The sequence below is a fragment of the Larimichthys crocea genome, chromosome XII (genome assembly GCF_000972845.2).
Source record: "Larimichthys crocea isolate SSNF chromosome XII, L_crocea_2.0, whole genome shotgun sequence".
NCBI classification, from domain to species: Eukaryota; Metazoa; Chordata; class Actinopteri; family Sciaenidae; genus Larimichthys; species Larimichthys crocea.
In genome coordinates, this window is record NC_040022.1 from 16,289,252 (window position 1) to 16,313,915 (window position 24,664).

General features: G+C 40.9%; 1 protein-coding gene across 11 annotated transcripts in view; it reads right to left on the bottom strand.

The window, feature by feature from the left end:
• ptprsb (protein tyrosine phosphatase receptor type Sb) overlaps positions 1 to 24,664 on the bottom strand; it is a 66,743-nt gene that overhangs the window by 15,409 nt on the left and 26,670 nt on the right. For 6 of the 11 annotated variants that reach the window (XM_027285145.1, XM_027285136.1, XM_027285137.1 and 3 more), the window contains exons 5-13: positions 22,674 to 22,862; positions 15,334 to 15,444; positions 14,539 to 14,550; positions 10,806 to 10,820; positions 9,182 to 9,451; positions 8,381 to 8,760; positions 6,500 to 6,701; positions 4,957 to 5,093; positions 4,593 to 4,737 (exon numbers count right to left, since the gene is read on the bottom strand). In XM_027285145.1, coding sequence (XP_027140946.1) covers positions 4,593 to 4,737; positions 4,957 to 5,093; positions 6,500 to 6,701; positions 8,381 to 8,760; positions 9,182 to 9,451; positions 10,806 to 10,820; positions 14,539 to 14,550; positions 15,334 to 15,444; positions 22,674 to 22,862 — 1,461 coding nt within the window. Of the gene's footprint in view, positions 1 to 513; positions 1,177 to 1,373; positions 1,492 to 1,729; positions 1,757 to 1,901; positions 2,096 to 2,200; positions 2,519 to 4,592; positions 4,738 to 4,956; positions 5,094 to 6,499; positions 6,702 to 8,380; positions 8,761 to 9,181; positions 9,452 to 10,805; positions 10,821 to 14,538; positions 14,551 to 15,333; positions 15,445 to 22,673; positions 22,863 to 24,664 lie in introns of all 11 variants that reach the window. The other 5 variants (XM_027285143.1, XM_027285141.1, XM_027285140.1 and 2 more) reach the window with 3 other exon arrangements.

Below are 24,664 nucleotides of genomic sequence, written 5' to 3' on the forward strand. Positions count from 1 at the left end.
TTGTGGTTTTTACACTTAGAATTCAGCATGTCAGCACAGGTTTTGGAAAAGGTGGAAGTGGAGGTCTATGAGATTAAAAAAAAGCTTACCCACAGATACAGGACCAGATGCTGGTTTGACTTGAATTCAGTCTGAACACTTACCTTCTGTATTAGATACTGAATACTCAGGGCCTGTATTGACTTTTACCTGAAGGTTTGTGATAAGCAGTGCTCTTGAAGCAAACATCCATTAACATTCAGCTTACTTCCACTGGTGGTGAAGGAGGGTAGGTGATGAAGGTATAAGTGAGTGAGTGGAGGAGATTGGAGGGAGTAGTTGTGTTCCCTTAGACTCTGCAGTTCTCAACCTCTCTGAGGTGCATGGGTGAAAGGCCAACCTGAAAGAACTGGCCCAGACCTCATTTAGTTCAATGTTTTGGAGTGAAATCCACATTAAGGGGAGCAGAGATGTGAAGCTGTACCAGTGCTTAAATGGTGAAGGGGTTTTCCTGAGGCCTGAGGCCAGCCCTACCTGTTTCAAAGGCCAAGGTTTGGCTCACTAGAGGTGGGCTGAAGGGGCCTGGCCCTGCTTTGTTGTGTGCTCTGAGCCACACCTCGTAGGCTGTGCTGTGATTGAGGCCCAAGATGGTGTAGCTGGACTCACTCGCTGGTAACGTGATCAGCCATGGGGGAGCAGTGGGGGCTGGTATGGCTGAAGGGCCAGGGTCTGCAGATGGTTTGGGGACTGCAGCCTCTTTGTAAGCTATGGTGTACGCAGTGATGTCACCGTCGCACTCCTCTGGAGCAGGGGGCAGCCAGGAGAACTGCAGGGAGCAGCATGTGGCATTAACAAAGTCAGTTATTTTGGGGTATCCCAAGGGTGGGAACATGGGAACTGTTATTTCCTGCTGCACTACATCTCCATAGCCCACTCGGTTCTTCGCAGAGAGGACAAAGATGTAGGAGGAGCCCGGGGAGAGGTTTCTGACAGTGAAGTTTTTCTCCCGATTCGTGAAATCCACTGTGGTGTCTAAAGACGTATTCTTCAGGCCAAACTGTAGGCGGTATCCTTGGATTTCCACTGAGGCCCTCTGGCTATCAGATCCTGACTCAGAGAACTCCAGCGGAGGAGCCCACCGCACCATTACTGATGGACCCGATCCTGGACGCAACCAAAGGGAGGGAGGGCCAGGCACTGCAAACGACAGTGTAGGCAGCAGAAAATCAATCGGAATATATATAAAAACATATATCATGTAAATCTTGTACAAGAATTAGAATTGATTTGGCTGTTTATTTACTGCCGGCTCCTGGTGGAGCTTACTGTAAGATCAATTCTTGAGTATGTTACTAAATCCAGTGCACTGAACTGTATACTTGGCATATGCTTACCAATCCCCAGGGTCTGCACCAGCTTGGCTTTGCTGTGTGCTCCATCCCCTTTGGTGGTGTATGCTGCCACTGAGACGGAGTACAAAGTCTCTGCTTTCAGGCCTGCTAATATCAGCTCCTGTGCAGGAAAACGCATAACGGCACCATCAAATACTGCTCACTCATTCCTTTAAATATGAGACACTCTCTTCACTCCTTTTCTTTACAGCTATGCATCCGTAAGAAATGATCACAAAGTTACATATCAGCGAGGCCAATCAAATCTCAAACTGTCTCTGTATTTTGGATGCATTGTGCTGTATGTATTAATAGTGAGTTCAATTGTAACGAGAAGAGGATGGGTAGTCTGCACTCACATATTGAGTCGAGTCATCCTCCTCCATCTTATTCCACAGACCAGACACACCCAGCAGGCAGCCGAGACAGATGAGAGTGAGTCAAAGGACAAAAGGAGAGACAGGAAGGATGTTTAATGAAAAAAATAAATGGACATCATTTAATCATTTAAATATTCAGCTATGATGTCACCTGGGACTCGTCCAATAAAAGGTCTTTGATCCGGGGAAGGTTTCGTGATTCACCGCTCTCTGCACGGCTAAAATGCACCTGGTAGCCACGTATCTGGCCTTGCCGTAACCGTGGCAACACTGACCGCCAGGTGACTCGAAGTGCTGAGGAGTTGAGCGGTTGGACGTCCACGTGACGAGGAGCTGCACCAGGGACTACGCACAAATGCAGAATTAATTAAGTGACCAACAGTCTAGCCAGTGAATAATCAGCTAAACAATCAATACTGATTAGGTCTGATCTACGGCTCTCAGTCTTACCATCCTCATCAGTTCTGCAAAGGGCAGCCTGGCTGCTGGGTCCAGTCCCCCCTGCAGTGGAGGCTGCCATGGTGATGTTGTACCAGCTCCATTTCTCCAGCCCCTCTAACACTGTCTGCCCCTGCTGGGCTGAGATAGGAAGCCCCCTCACCTCCTGGCCCTGACCCCCGCCTCCTGCCCCAGAAACTCTCTGGTATCTCAGGACATAACCTGCCAACTCGCCATTCTGGCCCTCCATTGGAGGCGGCTTCCAACTTACTCTCAGCGAGGTCGAGCTGGCACTCTCGCAGGACACACCCTCGGGTGAAGCTGAGGGCTCTGATTGGACAAGGGGCAAGGAGGGTGATTGGCAAAGAGTTTAGGAGAAACCCAGGAGAATGGGGGTTGAAAAAGCAAGGGAGGGGTAAAATACAAGCAAAAGGATAAAAGATAAGGATAAAAAAGGAAACAGTAAGAAACTAAGGTGAACTGAGATAACACAGGGACAGACATGACTCATAAAAGGAGGAGCGACCACATAATTTAAAATCATAATGTTAGGCTTAGAGCCTAATGAAATAAACCAGAGACAGGCATATCGAACCTGAGTGGACAACTTAATTATATGTGCATCTGAAACCTGATGATTATATCTTATCCTTTGGCTGTAGCTGGTGACACAAAATGATCCAGATTTATGAATGAAAAACAAATAAAGTATTTCTTTCTAAAGTAGGGATGCATAGCTCCGTACACAGGAGCACAGACAAATAATAACATTTCATAACACCAGCCCAGTTGGTGGCATGATCCTTGAGTCCTTGGGATAATATAGAGTGGACTGAGACTTTCCACTGCTGACTAGATGAAGGTCTTGGGCTTCAGAAAGGGAAGAAACAAACAAACTAAAACAGATTTCACAGTGCAGAGAGGATTTAGGAGGCAGGTAAAAAAAACAAACAAAAAAAACGAGGAGCCTGGGAAAGAAAGGCACTCAGACGGATATTGAAAGTCATGCTAGAATGATGAATTGTAGAACTGAATCAGAAGTAGACTGGGATATATACTGCAACAAACACAAGTTCAGAAAACCAAAAATCACCATCATCACCACAGATTTCTGAACCGTAGGTGTCACTCACCCCATATAATGTTCCCCGAAGAGCGCACATGCCATGGCAAACGTGGCCGAGGCGTCTGGGCTTATGCCATGTGTGTATGTGTGGGAGTGTAATAGTCATAGCTGACAGGTTCAAGTATCTATCCACTCAGCCGTACAGCTACTGTTCTGTTGGCCTCGGGGGACAATCTAGATGTGCACCAAAGCTTGGCGATAACAAAGCGCACATAACCTCCCTGGGAAATGAATTCTGCTGCATGAAATAGTCTGCTTATCTGGCACCTTCTCTTACCCCCCCCCCAAAACCACCACCACCACCACCACCACCATCCTATTCTGCCACCTCCTCCACTGTACCATCTTGATCTCATTTTCTTTTTGACGGTAAAGAGTAAAAGGAGACAAGCCAGAAACACGTTTGTTTAGCGCATTTGTACCCGGTTCTAAAAATAATCTGATTTTGAATACACAGTATAAATCTTTTGTGTCTGTTGAGCCATTGTAAACACTTGACAAAAACTTACCAATGAAGTGATACAGCGCCAAGATCTGCAGGACTCGGGGCTCTTTTCTCGAGCACGACTACTTCATTAATTCTTTTCCTTGTCCCATTTTATCCATTATCTCTGCTTATTCTTTTTGTCCTCCTTGACAGCAGATATGAAACGAGTTGATATGTCAGTTAGCTTATTTGACTATTTATCGACTATCAGTGATTGTGCAAGAAAAGAAGAGAGAAAAGGGGACAAGGGAAAGAATCCAAGTTCAGTGTTGATAAAATACAGACCGACCTGCACTTACCTGTCAACATAGCACGCCAACCACCATTCTTTAACGCTTCTCACCACTGGCTGCTAGCCAATAAGTGGCAGACAGTTTCGCCCCTTCAAAGACATTAGACACTGATAGAGTGGAAAAAGTGAAAGGAGGGTGAATAAAAGGAAGAGTGAAACATCAATCGGTGCTCCATCTCCATCTGTCATGATGTTTTGGCTGTATAAGAAAGCGAGAGGCTGAGCTGAGGAAGAAAGGCGCAGTCAAACATAGATGGATGGATGGGAGGGGGTGCCGGACAGATGGGTTGATAAACGAGATAGATGGAGAGATGTGAAGACGGTTCCCAGGTTTTACTGGGTCAGGAACCAAAAGCTCATAAGCTGTGTATGTAGAGGACAAACCTTTGCATGAGATATGTGTACAAGACTCAATCATAATATAATTTACATTTATGGCATCTGTGTGTGTGTGTGTGTGTGTGTGTCTGCAGGTACAGTATGTGAACTGTAGACGTACTGGCTTGTGACGTCCTCTGCACCAGTTCGTTAGTGAACGCTCCGATGCCTTTGCTTGAAATGGCGGCCAAGGAGAAGGAGTACTCTGTGTTTGCTTTCAGACCCTCGACTGTGTAAGAATTTCTGGGCCCGAAGGTCAGCTTCTCCTATGAAAGAGAAAAGAAAGAGGAGCAGAGGACAGGCCGAGATGTGTACCAAGAGGAGTGAGAAAGAAGACATTAAAGGAGAGTTGGAAAAAAAAAAGATGAAGACTGTCACTGGATGTTGGGGTTAATCTTTTAAAGTTCTTCTTTTATCTTTCTGCTCATCCACCTGTCTTGTTAGGAAATCTACTCAGACAGATATATAAAAAATAGAAGTCTTACCAAGCTGCCAAACTTGACAGGTTTGTAGAGCAGCTCGTAGTTGACGATGCCCTCCTTGGTGTAAGCAGGTTCCCAGGTCAGTTCGATGCTGGTGTCTGTCACCCTACCGACTTTAAACTTCCCTGGTTGGCCTGGGACTGAGGGGGACGGGACAAAACAATCAGTCAGGACTCTATATTAATATCTATACATGTATATACTCCCTCCAAATATATACTGTATACTGTATATTTATAATATTCTTTTACAGTATTTTTGTTTTGTAGTTAAAAGCTAAAATCTATTTTCTTAAAAACAAAGCTTTTTACTACAGGTTATGACATTAGAATACAGTTTTTTTAAATAAATGTAAATTGATAATAATATTATATATATATATATATATATATATATATATATACACATACACTATACTATACTATACTATACTAATTAAAACTTTCTTTAACATTTTCTCAGTTTACTGTGTTCATTTCAACTCTGTTACCTGTTATCCTGTGTTTCTATTTTACTTTTTTTTCTACTTTTTTTTTTTACTTGTACATGTATTATTATTTTATTCCTCTCTGGTTACCTCATTGTTTTACTTAACTTTCCCTTTTCTTTCCATTTTGCTTATCTTTTCTTTTGTGACGCATTTTGTGACTGTCTTTAGAAAAGTGCTCTATAACTGTGTGTGTTGTTAATATAATTAATAAAAATCTATATATAAAGACGGGAATTACGTTGGCAGGGAAATGCTCCTGCCAATCAAATCTAATTACATCACTGCCACACAGTCCTGATGAAGCAGAGTTTTATTTTTTGACTGTTTTTCTTCTAACTTTAGCTGTAACAGTTTTTTTATTGTCAGAATTACTTCATGTTCAGATGATTTGTAATGAAAAAAGACATAATAATCATAATGTACACCCACTGACCCATTTCATTTTTGTGCAGTTTCTAACATATTTTTACTTCTTTCATGTAGTAGAAAATGGTAGACTTTTTAGGTTCATCTAATAAAGTAGCAGTAGCCCGAGCTACACAAGAATTTAAACTACTAATACCATCAGAGTAATCGTCTCTTTGTCACTCTAATCATATAAAAGCTGCGACAGCAGCTGTCACAGTGACATGAACAGCACCGAGGTACAAGGGACGGTTTTGGCTGTTAATCCCTGTTTCCTTATTATTCCTTGTATCCTCAGTTCTCTCCTAAGACGTGGAATTTATCCCTTTTGAAGAAGTCATATTTTCTGAGGTGAAGCTTACTCGCAAAGAATTTCTCAGTAGATTGCGTCACAAACTTAACTCACTTTACTTCGTCACTACTTAAGCGTTTATGTACATGCACACACACAAATGATGACTCATTTGTGCTTGGTTGCATGCACACATCTGAATAACAACCACTACTCTCCTGCACATGAATAAATGAAGACGATCACTTAGTTCTTATCTGTGTACCAGCATAGATAACAGCACAAACATCTTGCACAAACATCTTTCAATTACACACCCATTCACAGTCAAAAACACAAACACAAACACAAACACTGACCTCCAGGCATGACTTTAACATGAACTGGGTCTGAGAAGGGTCCATCCCCTACAGAGGTAAAAGCCAGGACCTGGATGGTGTAGGTCTCAGAGGTCACCAGGTTCTGAATGGTGGTGATCACACTGTCCTGGACATTGTGGATCTGCCACTCATTCATTGGCCTGGATGGATCCATGGTGTAGTACACACGGTACCCTTTCACCTACGGCAGAAAGAGAAGTGAACCGGATTTTAAGATCATCAGTGACTGGGATGTATTTAGTATTGAGTCGTCTAAGTCCTCTGTCACATACCCATGCTAATCCATAATACCATCTTTCAACACAACTCCTCTATCACAGCAAAGGTCATCATCAATGAATGAGTTTTTACTCTAGTCCAGATGGTCCTGTGGATTTGTTGGTTGAGTGTTTTGTTAGAGGTCATTGTCACAAGGTGATGCCCCGACATCTCTGAAGCTGTTGTTGCAGTTGACCCTGATAAATAAATCTCACCAAATCATTTCCAATCCAAGCTGTAGATGTACTCATATTGTAGAGAAGATATAACTCCTGCTATGGGATTTATTTATGGGCAGTTCAGAGTGTAATCCTGTTGTCATGCCATTGCCCTCAAACTCCACCTCGATCACCTCTCCTGTTATTACTTTGTAATATCTATAATCCTCATATGCACTCAGCTCAGTCTTGCACTTTTTTAGGCACCTACTATACAGTTTTGTAGGGTAGAAAGAGAAGTAGGCCTCAAGAGGGAGTGCTCTTAACTTAGAGCGGACAGTCCAATTACCTTTTCTTTCTTTAGGGGGTGGGGAAAGTAGCAAGGGAGTTACAGGAGGGAAATCTCTGGCAAGAAGACACAATCACTGCAAAGGACGTGAACCTGCACACTGCAATAAAGCTCCCAATGGTGAATTTTATTAAGGCTTCATGGTTTTAATCTCATGTGGGCCTTTGTGCAATTTTGAAATGTTGTCAGTCCATAGTAAGTGAGGATACAATGCAGTGTCAAATGTGGGGAACACACAACTCTGTCTAGTACTTACACTGTTTTATATATGTACAGCGCTTAACAAATTTATTGGACCCCCTGTCAGAGACAATCCAGCATCATGAAGTGCTTTAATGCGGACTCTTTCAGGAATGAGGAATTTCAAACTGAATTCAAATTGAAGAAGTCAGAAATTAATTAAGCATAACTAAAACTATTTTTTCTGTTCAGGTATGCAAGTAAATAACAATAATTTGACATCTTAATCAAAAAATAATAATGTGCTTTTTCAGTTTTTTTGTAAAACAGTAAATTTTAAAATTCATGGATAACAATATTAATTATATTTTAGCATTAAAAACATCATTTTGGTTAAAAAGCTTCTACACACTGGTGTATTAACCATTACAGAAACATAAAAAAGGATTTTGGTAATTACCAATGCTGTTAATTAGGGCACCTCTAGCCGATTTTGAAAAACTGAATGTTACTTTTAATCAATCAGTCATGTTATACATGCCCAAAGGAGAGACTGAATACATGCAATGAACGAAAACAATCAGTAAAAACATAGAAATGTGGGAAGTGAATGTGTATATGTGCTGAAAGGTACCATTTGCTCACAGACTTAAGGGACAAAATTTGCAACTCTGGACACCAAATAGACTCTGCCCTCTTTTAACAGTGGTAATCTTATTATACAGAACAGAATAGCTTTTTTTTATCACCAGTGGTTTTGCTTAAGATATTTACCAAGATATTTAGAATGATTTGGCATTTGACAGAAAAGAAAGACAAGAAAAGAATTTAAACCAAACACATACAAAATCTATGTAACACGACGTCCGTTGTTACATTTCTACCTCTGACAGCAGAAAAAGAGACATTTCCCACCTGTCCATTGGGTTCCTCCGGCTCTTCCCAGCGGACCATCACAGTGTTCTGTGAAATAATGTGCGCCTGGACGTTTCGAGGAGGACTGGCCGGGGCCTGCTCTCCTGTACGGGCCTCCACGCGTGTAGAGGAGGGCCCCTGGCCGATGCTATTGAAAGCCGACACTCTGATTTCATACTCTGTGTTGGGGTACAGTCCCCCGATGCTGTAACGGGTGGTGGTGATGCTGTCCACTGTCTCGTACTTGCTGTCCGGCCCTTTGGCTCGGTACTGGATGATGTAGTAGGAGACAGGGTCTGGGTTGCCAGAGTCCCAGGTAATGGTCACACTGGTGGCGGTGGTTTCGGTGACTATGGGTGTGCCGGGAGGCTTTGGCAAAGCTGAGGATTTGAAGGGAAGAGAATTATATCATTTACTATGCACTACTTATTTGGTTCTGTCCATTCTGCACTTATTACTGTTTTGATGACATATAACGACTGCACTGTTTTATGCAAAGCAACTTCCCCAAAGTAAGGATATATTAATGACCTCCACAGTGTTATGTATCAATGTGCCTTAATCATTCTTTAAATACATACCGTACCACAAACATACAGATAAAATTTGCTGGACAGAAGTCAAATGGAAAATTGCCATCCCGCAAAGGTATCCAATTATCCTGACATGCACACATTTGGAAATACAGTGGAAACCCAATCAAACTAGATTTGTCTGTCAGTAAAGCAACAACTGAGGCACTTTTCCCACAATGTTCTCTCTCTCTAAGAGACAAAATTATGTGATTAGAGCGCCCCTTACTCTTTACTAAAACCTGAGCGGTGGACTCAATGATACCCAGGCTGCTCATGGCCACACAAGTGTAGTTTGCAGACTCCCGGACACCGTTGAGCTCCAGCACGTTTCGTCCTATCGGCATTTCATCCTCGGGGGTGAGGTCCTCGCTGCCCAGCATCCACTTGACATAAGGCATGGGCGAACCCACGGCCACGCAGGTGATATTGACGCTCCCTCCCGGCATGATCTCATGGTTGGAGGGAAGGATGGAGAAACGAGGGGGCACACGGCGCACTGGGAAAGGAGGAGAGTCGGGGTAGAAAGGAGAGGGGGGTTTAGGGGTAAGGTGGGGAGCGGTTGGGGGAGGGAGAAAAATGGGAGAGAGGAGAAAGAAAGGTGGAGAAAAAGAAGGAGGGGGGGTGAGGGAGAATCAGAGAGAAAGAGAGAGAGAGAGAGAGAGAGAGGAGGAGGAGGAGCGAGGCAGAAAGCAAGATGGAGAATAAGAGAGAAGGTGAGGGCAAGAAAGATAAAAAGAAAGAAAAAGAGAGAGAGAAAGAGAGGAGAGGTAACAGGAAGGGGGAGAATGAACTTCAGGGTTTTTACAGAAAATTACAAAGGGATATTTCAAGTTTAGTCCCAATTACTTTATGGTACTGATGATTCCAACAAAAAGACACAAATCTTGTGTTGAGCTCAACCAATCAGAGTGAGCTGCCTACTCAAAATAATATAGTGACAAACTCTTGAGTATCATTTCAACCAGGACATGACACCTATAGTCAGTTTCTCTTCTTAAAAATTCGGTATTCAATTTTTTTAAGCAGGAAGTGATTCAGGTTTTTACTCTTTTTTTTATTCTAGTTATATAATTATTTTATTGCCCCCTCTAAGCAATGACTAAACTTTACCAGAAACTACAGTTAGAAACTTTACTTCATTGAAATTTCTGTGCCTTAAGGTGCTTCTTGCATTAGATGGGCTCTTTTTAGAGAGAGTGTATGCATCATGGGGGCAGATCAATAAGCCCTGCCTGCTATTTGTGTCCCCATGAGAAGAACAAGTAACATGGCAAGTTATATCCAATGCTGCATCTGTCAGAGGTTGGTTGACTATATATTAGGGAGAGATGCATCGAGAGACTGAACTCATAGGTCACTTGCATGCCTGGGCGACTCAAGAGGGATAAAATGGAGGAACACAAAGAAGAGAACGAAGAACTGAAGACTGAGAGGGAGACAGAAAGAAGCGAGACAAGACAGATAGAGGGACAGAATAAGTGTCAGAGAGAGAAAGACAAAGACAGGAAGAGAGAAGGAGACAGAAAGAGAGAGAGAGAGAGAGAGGCAGCTCTGCTTCTCTTCCAGACAATGACAGGCAATGTAGCAAAGGACAGCCACATTGTACAACAAGATACTGTACAATACATAGGATTCATAACTGATACAGTGTGTAGTCAAATGAATTGGAAATGTGGACAGGAGTGGGTTCTAATAAGGTGTTGTGGCAATTACAGAGTGATCATTGGACACATTAAGTAAAGAACACCAAGACAGCATGAAAGAGGCAGAACGGGAAAGAACGAGTGCGAGCAAAAAGAGAGATATGTGAGGTAGTATGTGCATGTTTATAAGTTAATAAACTTATGTACATGTGTCTGTCGCTCCTACACATCAGGGTGCAGACAGAATGCAGAAGAAGAAGAGAAAAAAGGGGGGGGAGGGAGGGAGGGAGAGGAGGGGAAAAAGACAGGGAAGTGGAGATAAAGAGAGGATTAGAAGAGGGTTTAGGGGAAGGACGGGAAAAAGGGGGAAGAAAAGAGGAGCGAGGAAGAAGAAAACACATGGATCTATTTAAAAACACGGCTATATACCAGAGTCAGGCCCATTCAGAAAGTAGGTGCTTCAAAAGTAAGAAAAAGAAAGACTAGTAGAGATCGGATGTTGAAGGAACAGAGAAGAAGAGGATACCCCAGGGTCACAAGACAGGAAACAGAAAGAGACAGAGAGAGTAACGGACAAACATCTCTGCATGGAAGGAGAGAATGAAAGGGAGGGCAAACAGAGAGCAGAACATTGTCGAAAAAACTCAGCTAAACTCAACACTAGGAAGCTTATACGTATAATAAAACATGAATGTGAAAAGCAAAAAATGTTCTAAAATAGATCAAAATAAAAAAAGTTACTGTAAAAACCTACAGAATGAGTCTACATTTGCTTTAAATGACTGCAAATCAATTTTAATATACTATATATATTTAATAAAGCAATAAAATCAAAGATAAATAAATAAATATGGGTAAATTTGCTGCACAACCTCCACTCCTTAATGTGTAACATCATTACTTGGAATCTTCACAGGCCACATCCCCCCTACTCAAAGAATCTAGAGACAATTGAATAGAAGTTAACATTTTTGCATGATTTCAACAGATGAAAAAAAAAAAAGAGGTGCCATGACGTCACTATCATTTCATGAATAACATAAAGTGCAAAGCATTTGGAATACTTGTAGGAAAAAAAAACTAAAATGCCGGAAGATACCCAGAATTGGATACAGAAGTTGAAGACACGAAAGAGACAAAGAGACAAAAACAGGTAGATCTGTTAGAAAACAGACATGATTAGGCAGGCATCTCCTCATCTGAGCATGCTGGAGACAAACAGACAGACAGACTGCATCCATGACAGCTCCATGCACAAGACAGACACAGCCGGTGCAATGCAGCATGACACAACTCAGTTTCATTCAGTCAGTTATTTTATACCTATCAAAAAAAGAATAAAAAAAAAAAAGAAAAAGACAATTAATTAAGTGTCATGGATTAGTTTGGTAATATGCAAGAACAACACGATGAAGGTGAGTGATCAAACACATGAACTCAGCAATATTTCTTAAAAAATAGCAGTGAGGCCCGGAGACAAAAGGCTGAAAAATCCACTGCGGAGACACAGCCGAGTACTTTACAATAAAGTGAACTCATAACAAGGGATAATCCTTCACATGCTCACAGAGCCTCTAGCTTAAAGTTAATCGAGCCGGGCTGCATGATTCCCCTCCATTTTCTATACAGTTTTGTGAGAGCCAGGAGCTTCAATCTTTATTAGCGGGAGCTATCATTAGTCCCGTCCTCTACAGGGAGTCTGGAGGCTACAGGCTGGGGAGACCTTGGCACAGCCATAAGGATTACCGCTATATGCCCGTTCAGCACCGTCACCGAGCTGACATTTACGCAGCACCATCCAGTCTGTCTCAAGGACAAGGCTTTCATTAACCACTGTAGTAAGGGGGAATCATTAATATCCCCCCTGGATATCTAAAATTGTGAATGGATATGATTAATTTCAAATGTCATTCAGTAGAGGCGTATCTGAGTGTTTGGAAAAGATAGCAACAAGCAGCGAGATAAAGCACGGGCTATATTACAGTACAGTCAAGTTAACATATTGCTATATCTGGAAATAGACTTATGTTTTAGTGGTACAGTAGCATTCAGAGCATTTACTAAAAATGCTCAATTACAAGTGTCACTTATGTCAAAAAATGTAATTATTATTAGCAAAATATGTCATTTATTGACAAGTGGCCAAAAGTGAAAGTTAATGGATAATGCTAAATGTTAAAATATAGTGTAACAGCAGCACGAGCAGAAAAGAGTCAGGGATTCAGTAATGTCATTTAGAGTTAGCTGAGAGTACTCAGTCAAGCAAGGATGGATTTTATTGTTTATTAATTCAACTTTAATTTGTAAGGGGAAGAAAGTGTAGGTTATATAGTGTAACTGTAAAATATCAAAAGCAAAAGCACTCAAATGAAGAAAAATAGCCTTGTAAGTGTTACAGTGTACTGTTTATATTATATTATCGTATAATTATTACTGATATATTCATGTTATATTCATATTCATGTTATTGACAGTAGTAAGACTGGACGGCATATGCATGATGTCCCCCATAGGTTTCTGAAGAGCTTTTTGAAACTCAAAATCCGCGGCGCTGGCCACTGCCATGTTTGCAGTCCATCTTTTTCCACCTCCCAGCTAATCAAATCTAATCAAAGACGTGGCTCATCGCCAGAGCTGACGCAGGCCAAATGATGCCTGGGTGCTCAATCTGTAACTGCATCTACCTGTCAATCCAAGCAGCCATGCTTTTACCATTAATATAGTTCAAACAAGTGATTTTTAAAAATGAGCCTCAGTACAGTTAACGGTTGTTGAAAATTAGCTATAGAGACCAAAACAATTTTTTGTACCAGACTGTAAATATGTTTATTTCTGCTGTGAAACATTTTAATATGGGGGCTTATGAAGATTGACTTCTTCTGTAGCCAGCCTCAAGTGGACAATCGAAGAATTGCAGTTTTTGGCACTTCCACATAGTCTTCACGTCACAGACATGGAGGTTGCCGCTTAATTCATTCTACTGCTGTTATTTGTTACTGGTAACTGTTAATACACCATTGTGTTGTCTAATCTATGACAATGCATCATCCTATATTTTGCATACAAAATCATATTTTTAAGTTGTAATAGCAGAGAAGTATGGTATACGTACAGAAGTAATAATACAATATTTATCTCTGAATTGTAGTGGAGTAGAAGCACTTAAATTAATATACTTAGTTACTTTCGGGCACAGGCGATGTAATGGCTCTCTCACCATCTTGAGTTCATGTCATAATTCTGGCAAAATAACTGATGCTTCTCCTACAAACCTGCACAACACATATAACTCAACAGAAGGGCATGTACAAGCGTGACCACTAGAGCAAGATTTCCATTCAGTGCAACAAGTGCAGAACTGGAGAAGATGACATGAGAGCTGTCATGAAGGACACACAACGTTACACATGATGATACAAAAAGGACAAAAGAGACAGCAGCAAGACATGACAAGACAGCAAGTTCAATAATATCAATCCGAGCATATCAATAGGCGTGAACACACACTGTGCCATGCTCTTGTGTCAGTCCGTCAGTCAACAGACATGCAAGCGGTGCTCCTTTCTCTTTCTCTCTCACTCCTTCCATGCAAACATCGCCTTTTTTTTAATCTTCCAATTCTTGGGTCTCCATGACAACAAGATCATACCATGCAGAAAACATTGATCGGGGAGTGAAGGCAATACCAAGGGTTCTGCACACAAGGCCTCACAATGCAGTCAATGCACTCTGCTGCGTAGGCAGACCACTTCATCATCGTAGCAGCTTTAGAGAAATCAACTCTCTACATTTTTGGCGACAAAATCATTTCACCTCAAATCTACTTCGGTGTCCTTTGAATTGTTTTTTTTTTTTTTTTTCTGTTTTGTTTCTCTCTGTTTCAATAAGTGAAGCTTTCTGAAACAAAGGAGTAACAAAAGAAAAGAAAGAGCACACCAACCTTCTCGAAGCTCTGAGGGATGGAAGGGGGTTGATGCAGAACACAATGACGTGAGGGGGGAGAGAGAGAACGGGGAAACACAGAGAGAATAAAAACGGCCAGCGCAAAGCCACTCACTCCACTGCATCACTCACACATACATACATACACCACTCACCACCCAACACTCGTACCAACACTCATACATCTCATACACACTTCTCCGATATCGCACTTAACATAGAAACTAGAAATCTGAACATTGGTCGTGGGCTTTCAGCCAAAAGCCAGTGATACACCAGCACCCACAGTCCAGAGGCTAGAATCAGTTTAATCATGTGGGTGTCAAATTACACAATTAACATATTTATGAATAACTTATTAAGTCTTTACTCTTTAATTTTCAATTTCATCCATATCTTTATATCAAATCTGTGCATATGTGCAACATTTTCCTCTTAATCTGCCTCTTGTACAGAAACCATTTTAGTAGACAGATCAGTGATGTTTCCATGCAGTTAAACCAAGGTGTGTTCCCAACATCATGTTCAATTTGATTCTGCTGTAGGGGCTCGCACCGAGGTTTAAGGTGGACTTGTTAAGGGTGGTTGTGAGAAATACCAAACAACAGGGTCAACATATATTGTAGACAATGAATGGGTTAGTAATACTTGTTTAAGAGCACAGTTATGAAAAATAAATAGCTTTTTTTTATATATACCAAAAGCACCTTAATTGTAGTGTGTGTTTCTGCGTGTTTGTCTTTGCATGTGTGTGCATGTGCACGTGGCCGTGTATTCTGTGTTCAGGTCCTACCTCGCACATATAGGTTGGCAGGAGAGGAGTAGCGCACGCCTTGAGAGTTGGTGGCCACACACTCGTACTTCCCTTGGTCTGTTTCCTCGCTGTTCTCAATCTGCAATGCTCCTGCAAGACAGAGAGCGACAGAGAGAGAGAGAGAGAGAGAGAGAGAGAGAGAGAGAGAGAGAGAGAGAGAGGGATAAAGATGTTTAGTTGAGTTTGCATAAAATGTTTCTGCTGCTGTCTGCAATGCTTTGCATCCTTTTCATCCGGAGATGTTTGTCTGCTTGGTCTGTTTCTGTAATATTTTGACCCGAGGGTAATCTCTCTTGTGTTGCTTCAACATCTAATAAAGTCAGCTTTGCTGTTATATCTGTGAGGCACCATCTGAATGGGTCGCGCTCTCATAGATGTTTTTTCTTTTTTCTTTTTCTTTTAAAGAAGTTTGTATTTCCCCCCTCCCTTCCTTTAAGGCGAACAGAAACTGCACCACATTCAAAAATGTGAAATTTCTTCCAGAAAGTTTGGAGTATAAAAACAAGTCTGAAAATGACTTTTTACAAACTTCGATGACACTTAAAGGACCTTTTGTTGTATGCTTCTTTAGAAGCCAAGTGATTCCCCTCCTACGGCAGGCTCACTGCTGCCGTGAAAAAAGCCGGTTTCTATCTTGGCAGTTAACTGGCAGCAGCTACACAGCTTTACCCCACGGCAACAACCCGATGCTGCTCTTTGCGCTTGTTTCTTTTGCTTCCTCAATTTTTATCCTTATAGCCTGATCCCACTGTGGTAAACAGTGTCTCGCTAAATGTGCTATAATTACACTCGCACTTGTCAGGTACTCTTTTGTTGCACAGGATGCTATTCTTACTGCTTTTTAATATTTTATTTTTTTGCTAACAGCTTTTTGAATTACCAGCAGGACCTTTTTTTTTCTTGCTCTTCCAGCCTGCTCTGTCACATTCAACTCATTTGAAACTGACTTTGACATGAAGCCTGAGGAGAAAGCACAACACCATGGATTACACTCTGGTGCTGCAGGAGGACAGAAAAGACACAACTCAAACGCACACACGCACGCACACACACACACAGGCATCTGGATAGAGATAAAAGAACTAGATAAAAGAACGATAAAAGGGATCTAGCTGGTAAGGGATCTATGGAGGTATATAGAGAAGCACATTATATAGTATGCTCTGTGTTATACTGATTTCCCTTACACAAGCACACAGTGGTGCAAGAAGAGTTCAGACTCTTCCACTGTGGCAATGGCACAATGAAAAACAATTAGAAGTACAAGTTTTGCATTCAAGTACATAAATATTGTAGGTAAAATATACTCAATTACCTAGATTGGAACCCTAAAGCGATTAAATTAAATTAAATTATGTAACTGCATGCATTAACATGGTAGCAGCATTTGTAGCTGGTTGAGCAAAGTGTCAAATTTACCCCAAATTCCACCCAGAAAAATTCAAACTAAATTTTCATTCATATACATTGTATTATGGTGGAAGTCTCAGGGATAAAAACCTTAAAACTTTAGTGCATCTATCAACATGCCTAGAGAGTGCCAGAGACAAGTGAAAAACTATGGTTCATTGGTTGACCTTCAGCTACATTTCATACTAAGTACACAAAAAGAAACTCTTATCATAGCTGATAGCGCTCTCTGAAGTATTTACACAAAAATGTTATGTAAATATTAGTGTTGTCAAAATTAACGCATTAATTTTAACGATTAACAATTAATGCGTAAAAATTTTTTTTACGCAATTAACGTGGGAAGATGGATAAGGACGGACTTTTAGGGGGAAAATTTCAATTTAAAAAGTTGCCCGACGGACAAAAACAAGGCAATTTTCACAGTTTGCAAAGCTGAATTTAAATTCCACAGAAGTAACACAACTTTAACATATCACCTCAAAGCAAAACACCCTGCTGAAATTACCTCCACGGGACCTCGCCAGTCTACACTACAGGAGTGTGGCACTCGTGGGCGAATAACAAAACCTGTGAGTGAAAAGTTAACCAATTCCTTGGTTACTTTGATAGTTAAAAACTGGCTCAGTCTGAAGAAGTAAATAATTGTTATGGAGTGAAAAATGTTAAGTGTTCAATGTACTGAATAACAGTATATTTCCTTATTCTGGCTTTTTTGTATTTGCACTGTGCATATGTGCACCTTAAGCCAATAAAATGAATGAATTTAAATACATTTTCTCTGTGTTTTTTCTATATTAATTTGATCATTTTACATAAATAAATCTTCATTATAAGCTTCAGTCTCAGAAAAATGCAATTAATTTATTGATAAATTAATTGCGATGAATCGTGATTAATTACAGAAATTTGTGCAATTAATTAGTTAAATTTTTTTTATCGATTGACAGCCCTAGTAAATATATATATATATACACATGATGGTTGATTTACCGAAAATTAATCATTTTTGTCATTTTTTTAAGAAGAAATGTCAAACATTCTTTTACATTTTATATCACTGTAAATTGATTATTTTTGGGTTTTGCAAAATGAGACACTAAAACATCACCCTGGACTGGAGAAATCTGTTTAATGACATTTTACAGACCAGTCAGAATAATAAAGAAAAGAAAAGGCAGATTATGTCATCAGAAATGATAATAATCACTATAGTTGCAGCCCTATACTGAAGGAAAGCAGATGTGCCTAAAATGAAACCTAATACACGAGTTAATGTTCTGACACTGCAGATGCATACACATGGAGCATTATGCTAATGGAGAAAAAAGCTTCCACTGATTAAATCTTAAAAAACTGTCTAGTTAAGCACTAAAAGGTTCACAGACAGTTTGTGTGTCTGTGTGTCATTCTCCAGAGCTGATCATCATGCAGAAGTTTAAACATGTTTCTGGAGACTCGGAGGAGGGAAAGTTTCACTCCTTCCTCTCACACAGCTAAAGCACAAGTGTGTTTAGTGAGCTGAAGCCCTGCTAGCTGGAGCTGTCATCCATTTGCTTCTGTCTTCTGCATTACATGAAAGAAAAACAGCTCGTGCCCTCCTCTTTCTCTCTATTTTTCCATCTCTCATTTCCCCGCAGTACGGGGCAGAGTTGGAGAGATAAACAGGAATAAATTATCTGCTCTACAAACCGTTCCTCCTCTCTAGAAAGCGATACAGGCAGAAGAAGCAGCGAGAGAAAGATGGAGTGGAGGGGAGATGTAGATGGACAGGTGGAGCTCTGCAAACAAGAACTCGTCTGACAGCTGGAAGCAGCTCATATGGCTAACCATCAGCGCAAATTTGAAATCAGCAATTGAAATCTTCTTTTATGCAAAACATGTCATTACCATACATGCCGCTCACTATATAAGCAGTAGAAGGATCACCACGTATATACACAGCATGGAACGATAACTAGCAACTTAATGAAAGTCATGGTGCAAAAGCAGGACAAAAAAAAAATGTAAAAGAAGAAAGTGAAAGACAGAAACAGATAGATAGGAAGAGGCTGCGGGAGAGCAGTTTGTTAGTGAGTCTGGAAGCTGCTGACGGACCTAGAATGAGATGTGACTTCAGTAAATTGAGCTGCTGTGAAATCGCGGACGGTGTATTATGTCTGCTGGGCAGAGACTCGGCCGATCAGATGACAACAGATACTGCTAACCTGATAGCTCTGCCAGAACATCTAGGTCAAACAGATCACCAGGACTCCAAGTCTCTCCTACGAGGTGAGACATTAACTTTTAACTGGGACCGGACAACAATAAAGATAGACGGTCTCTATTTCTTTACCACAGAACACTTACTTAACAGGGTTTAAAATGAACTGGTGGGATCAAAAAATGTAATTTGCGCCCTAATTATTAATTAATAATGTTTTTCTAAATTTTTCCAGGATGTGAATACAAACATTCCTATTGAGTATATTTATATATATGTGTCTGCTATCTTAGTCTTATATAACAGTAAATTTAACATTTTTCAGTTTTAGACTGATGATCAGACAAAATAAAACATTATTTTCATTGTGAAAAGAATCAGCAGATTAATTGATAATTAAGATAATAATTAAAGGTTGCCCTGTATTTATTCTTTGCAGATGTATCTGTCCATTAATGCTACATCCATAAAAAGTGATATGAAGACTAGGTCAACAAACCTCAGAGAAATGTCTGGAGAAATTATCTATAAAAGGGTTTGTCTATTTTGACATTTTAAGAAAAAGAAGAAAAAAAATCCTGGCTCTTCACCAAAAACAAATCTTTTTTTTTTCTGGCTATTGTCCTGATATCTGTTTTTGAGATATCCTGCTGAGAAACAGACAGGCAAACAAACAGGACCAAAAACAAACAACCTCTGCCGCAGAGGTATTTAATGATGTACAGGCAGCATTTTTAGTCAGACCCGATCACAACTAATTTTAAGGGATGTAGTAGTATTCAGTCAAAATATCACAGATGTATTGTGAAACTGATTTAAAGAAACTAAACCACACTCTTTAGTTAAATGTGACCCAAACCGTGACCGTTACCATAAACACAACCTTTGATCAGACCATAGTTCTTAGCCAAGACAGGTCCATCCATTACCCAGCAGTCAACCTCAGGGTCCATATTGCATGCCATCTGTTAGAGTGTAGGTCTACCAAGGCTGTTAAGTGCTTAGGTAAACTCTCCAGATCTTAGTCCCAAATGTTAGCGATAGACAGATAACTTGTCATGGTTCTCCTCATGCACATCTAAACTGGTGCAGCAGATGGCATGGAAAAATAGATGGATGCCTTGGTTAAGGTATAAAGATGTCAGGAGAAGTTCAGCTATACTACGCCATATGTTTCCACCCTCAGGAAATGGATGCCGCGTGCATCTTAGGTGTATACACATGCTTCTCATAACTGTCAACAGCCACCTTTTGGACAGTTATCTGCAGTAAGGAGGACGGCGCAGATGAAGGATACTTGTGGGCTGTGAAATGGCTGCGTGTCATCTTTTGTGGGATTTGAGTGCAGTCATTCTCTATATCATTTTTCATCCTGACCCATATGGGCCATAAAGAAAGACCCAACCGAGATAGGAAAGGAAAGACAGAAAGAAAACAATGCTTGTGGCCCAAAACAGATCCATGGCTGCGATCCAACAAGAGCTGGCAGATGTCCACTAAATCAGAGTCATTGCTTGGAAGGTGCCCCCATTAAACAGATCTTAAAGGAGTGTTTCATCCACAACACATCTCTGCTCTGTTTTGTGCCTAGCTCAGGTGTAATTGATTTCCTCCAAGTCATTTCACTGCAGTGTTTGGTTCATTATACAGTGTATTTTGTTGTTCGGCTTTGTGATGCTTTCGGTGATTTGAAATCCTATTAAACCTTGCGGTGAATCTCACCGAGCCATTTGTCTTGCTACTGTTACATTGATGTGAAATGTGGCCTAACGTTCTGTATCGGTGAATCAGTGTCACGTCTCTGTGTGACACTCTACAGGGGACAAAATGAACCTCAGAGCAGACCAAAGGAAATTTATTATGATAGATAGTAAATCATTTACAATTTTAGGGCTACAGAATTAAGTATTCACTATACTGTATGCCAACGAAATACTGTACTTACTAAACAACTAAAACGATTATTATCACAAAAACTATTTCAAGGTTTGAGGGAGATTCTTTGTTATTTCACAAAAACTATTTCAAGGTTTGAGGGAGATTCTTTGTTATTTTGTAGCTCCAAGGCCAATGCTTTCTCATAAACTACAAGCAGAAAATGGAAAATTATTTGCATAGTGTTTATCGTAATTAGGGAACTATAAAACAATCACCACACTGCTGCCACACTGGCATGTTTCTGGTGTTTTGATGCACTTTAAAGGGGACTCTAAGGGGGAGTTTTCTGCTTTTTGTCTTTTGTGTGTTATCTATTGTCTCAGCTGTCTTCATGCAGCAGCACCAAGGCAGGTCCTACAACAAATTCCACCCACATGTACTGCAGAGGATTTTACATAATTGCATCCACTCTGTATATCCTTATATCAAACTGGGTTCCCCGATCCTCTCATGTGTTTCCGGTTTTAACGGTCACGTGTAAGCGATAATCAGCTAGCTAACTATAGCTATAGTTCTAATTTAAGATGCTGCTTTTCTCAACATTTGCGTGAGAACAGAGATTAGTTTTTGTTTTTTTTCCAGAATCTCATGCGGTTAATGTGACATTGTTATCATTGTAGACCTGTGTCATCGAGTGACGGGTGTGGCAACAGTAACTAAAAATGTGAAAGTGTGAGACTCTTAAATTAGTTTAAACAGCGGCAGGGCAAAGTCTGCAAATGGAGACACAGACAGAAGGTTGACAGAGGACACTAGCGATCATCAGTGAAGGATACCGGTTGACAGCAGGGAGATATCGGGGCTGGCAGGACGGAGGAGCACAGAGAATATGGATGAAGCAACAACAAAATGGTTTCGCCTCACCATCACTTTCATTCCCCCTGAGGACGACTGAGCGAGAACGGCTGAGAAAATACGTGTCTGCCTACTCTAGGAGACACTGTATCATCTATATAGAAGAGCATAAACAAAGCTGAACAAACTGTCTTAAACGGAAGATGATTCTTCTGTATTCACCCCTTTATCTGTCTGCAGAGACGCACACTCACACACACACATACATACACACACACACACACACACACACACACTTTCTCCTCCTCTCTTCTGTCTAGCAGCACAAAGAGCTTCCCTCCCTTATTTTTCCTTATTACTGTCTCTGGAAAAGTAATATTACACTCAGATTTTAAGACTCTGAGCTCATCTCACACAATTTTAGGTTGGGCGGGTCAAAAGATATGAGGAACATCAGTTAAATACTAAATGTGAAGAAACTCCCATCTCTGTATCTATTGATTTTTGAGATCTGTAAAAAAAAAAGGACTTATGGTTGTTTTGGGGTAGATTTATTATTCTATTAAGTATATATTTCAAAGTGAGTTTATAATTATGTGAACTTTTCCATCCCACTTGTAGTAGGTGTGTATAAGACATTACTTTGCTGCCTTGTTTTTCGACCTTGACAAGATGTGCACCTTTTTTAGTTTATAATCTTTTCTCCCAAATGTTAACAAAAACTGCATTTTTTCATAGCTTAAGGATGGCACAATTATCCTTTTATGAAATTAGCTTTAAAAAGGTTTTACACCCTCACAGGATGTAGATAAACTCAGAGAGGAGCGTGTAATCCCTCAATCCTAATTAAAACACGATAATCACTAAATTTAGAGCAACAGGGATTTTACCTGATAGCGATGTTAAGCTTTAGATGCACTGTTTGTTTACTTATTTTCAAATGAAGTAATCTGTAGCTACTCGTCTATCTCACCTGATCGGAGCTGTTTGATACGACCCTGGCTGGCGCTGGGGTCGACGGGCAGGAAGTCTTTGAACCAGGAGATCTCTGGATCGGGGATGCCGCTGGCAGCACACAGCATGGTGGCAGTCCTCGTCCGCTCCACCACCTTCAGCTGAGGACCCATGTCTATACTGGGGAAGCCAAATGGCAACAGGTCCTCTGGAAGGATGCAGACAAAGAAAGAAAATATTCTGAATTAACACATACGAGCAGCATTCAAAATGAATATAAAGCCATCAAAAATGGTAGAGCCAATAGCCTCTGTGACAGTTGTGCTTAAGTTAAATGTTATAATACATACACATAATGCATATAGTACAACTGAAGCTGATGGGTACTGGACAAATTAATATTTTATACTACAAATAATCCGAATGGGACATGAACACGTGCCAGATTTCATGCCATTCAATAGTTAACTCAAAGCCACAAATGTCAACCTCATGGTCACACTAGAGGAAAAGTCATCAGGATTCATTGTCTGTACAAAATTTTCCTCTTCAAATTCATTCTGGACTAACATTATGGACCACTGACTGCCATCCCCATAGCCACCCTGCCAGAATGGGAGCAATGTGTCTACTCCTTACTTTTTGGGACAGTTGATCTGCAGTTTAAACACAAACGCCTTGTTTTTATCTTTCTGCACAGAGGTAGAGTCAGCCCTGCCATGCATTCACTCCTTTTTTCCCTTCTTTTTCTGTGTTGAAACACAAGACTCGCTCACACGCGCGCACACACACAGTGATGTGAGAGCCACTGTTCCCTCCGCCTTTAACATCTGCAGACCCTTGAAAGTAGAGATACTGACGAGGACAGCGGAGCCACTATACCCTTCTTCATCAAAGCAGCGTGTTTGTTCCTACCGCGAGCTTGTCATTAGGTGATCCAGTAAGGCAGAAACACAGCTAGGTCTTAGTGTCTGTGTGTGTGTGTGAATGTGTGTGACAGACCGTTTCTACAAGAGTATAAACATACCGCCCAGTCAGCAGGAGTTACTTAAGTACCAACACATGCACACATAGAACCACACACACACACACACACTGGTATAAACACAGCCACACACACACACACATATGCAGTACACTCCTAACCTAGAAACACAGGTGTTTGGTGGCAGTGGCAGTGAACTGTGAGTTTTCCATGGTGTGGCTCTGTGATGGTAATGATTCCTGTCTAATAACTATGCAGAGAGCTGCTCAGAAACAGCAGCAGCAATTAGAAGCTGGGATCAAGAGGAGGGGCAGGGCACTGGGGGTAATAAGGACTTGTTAGCAGTAATTGTTAAAATGTACCAACGATTAGAGAGGCCGATCTGGGATGTGTCTGGGTATGTCTGATTACGTTGGGGGGGCAGTTAAGAAGTGTGTGTGTGTGTGTTGCCTGTGTGCATGTGTACATATTTGTTCTTATTAGCATCTTCGCAGATTTGTGCAACGTGTGGAATAATGTACAGAGACACGTCAACACACAGCCAGGAAAATGTGAGTGTGCGCTCGTCGAAAAGCAGTTGCTTTCCATTTCACATACACACAAACACATTCTCATACACTTTCTCTGGTGAATGGGATTAAGCAGCTCGGTGACAACAGTCCAGATGGCCAGACACGTAATCAAGCATCCATCAGGCTTCCTGCTTCCTCCTCTCCTTACCCTTTTAACCACTCTATCTCTCTCTCACATACACACAGACACCTCCCCCATACCTGCAACTATAATTATATATTCTCCTTTCCTACAGCAGCAAAATAATTACCAAGATGGCAATTTCCTCGGCTAATAAATCAAACCCACAGGAGCATCTTGATTGTCAAGCATAACAAACAAAAAAAATCTAAAAGTTAGCTACCTCAAACTGGGCATCACTGACAAACCCTGAGCCAAACACAGTCCAAGATGCAGAGCGTGGCCATGTCAACTGTCTGTGTGTTTTTCCTCCGTTCCTCTCCTCCTCCGGG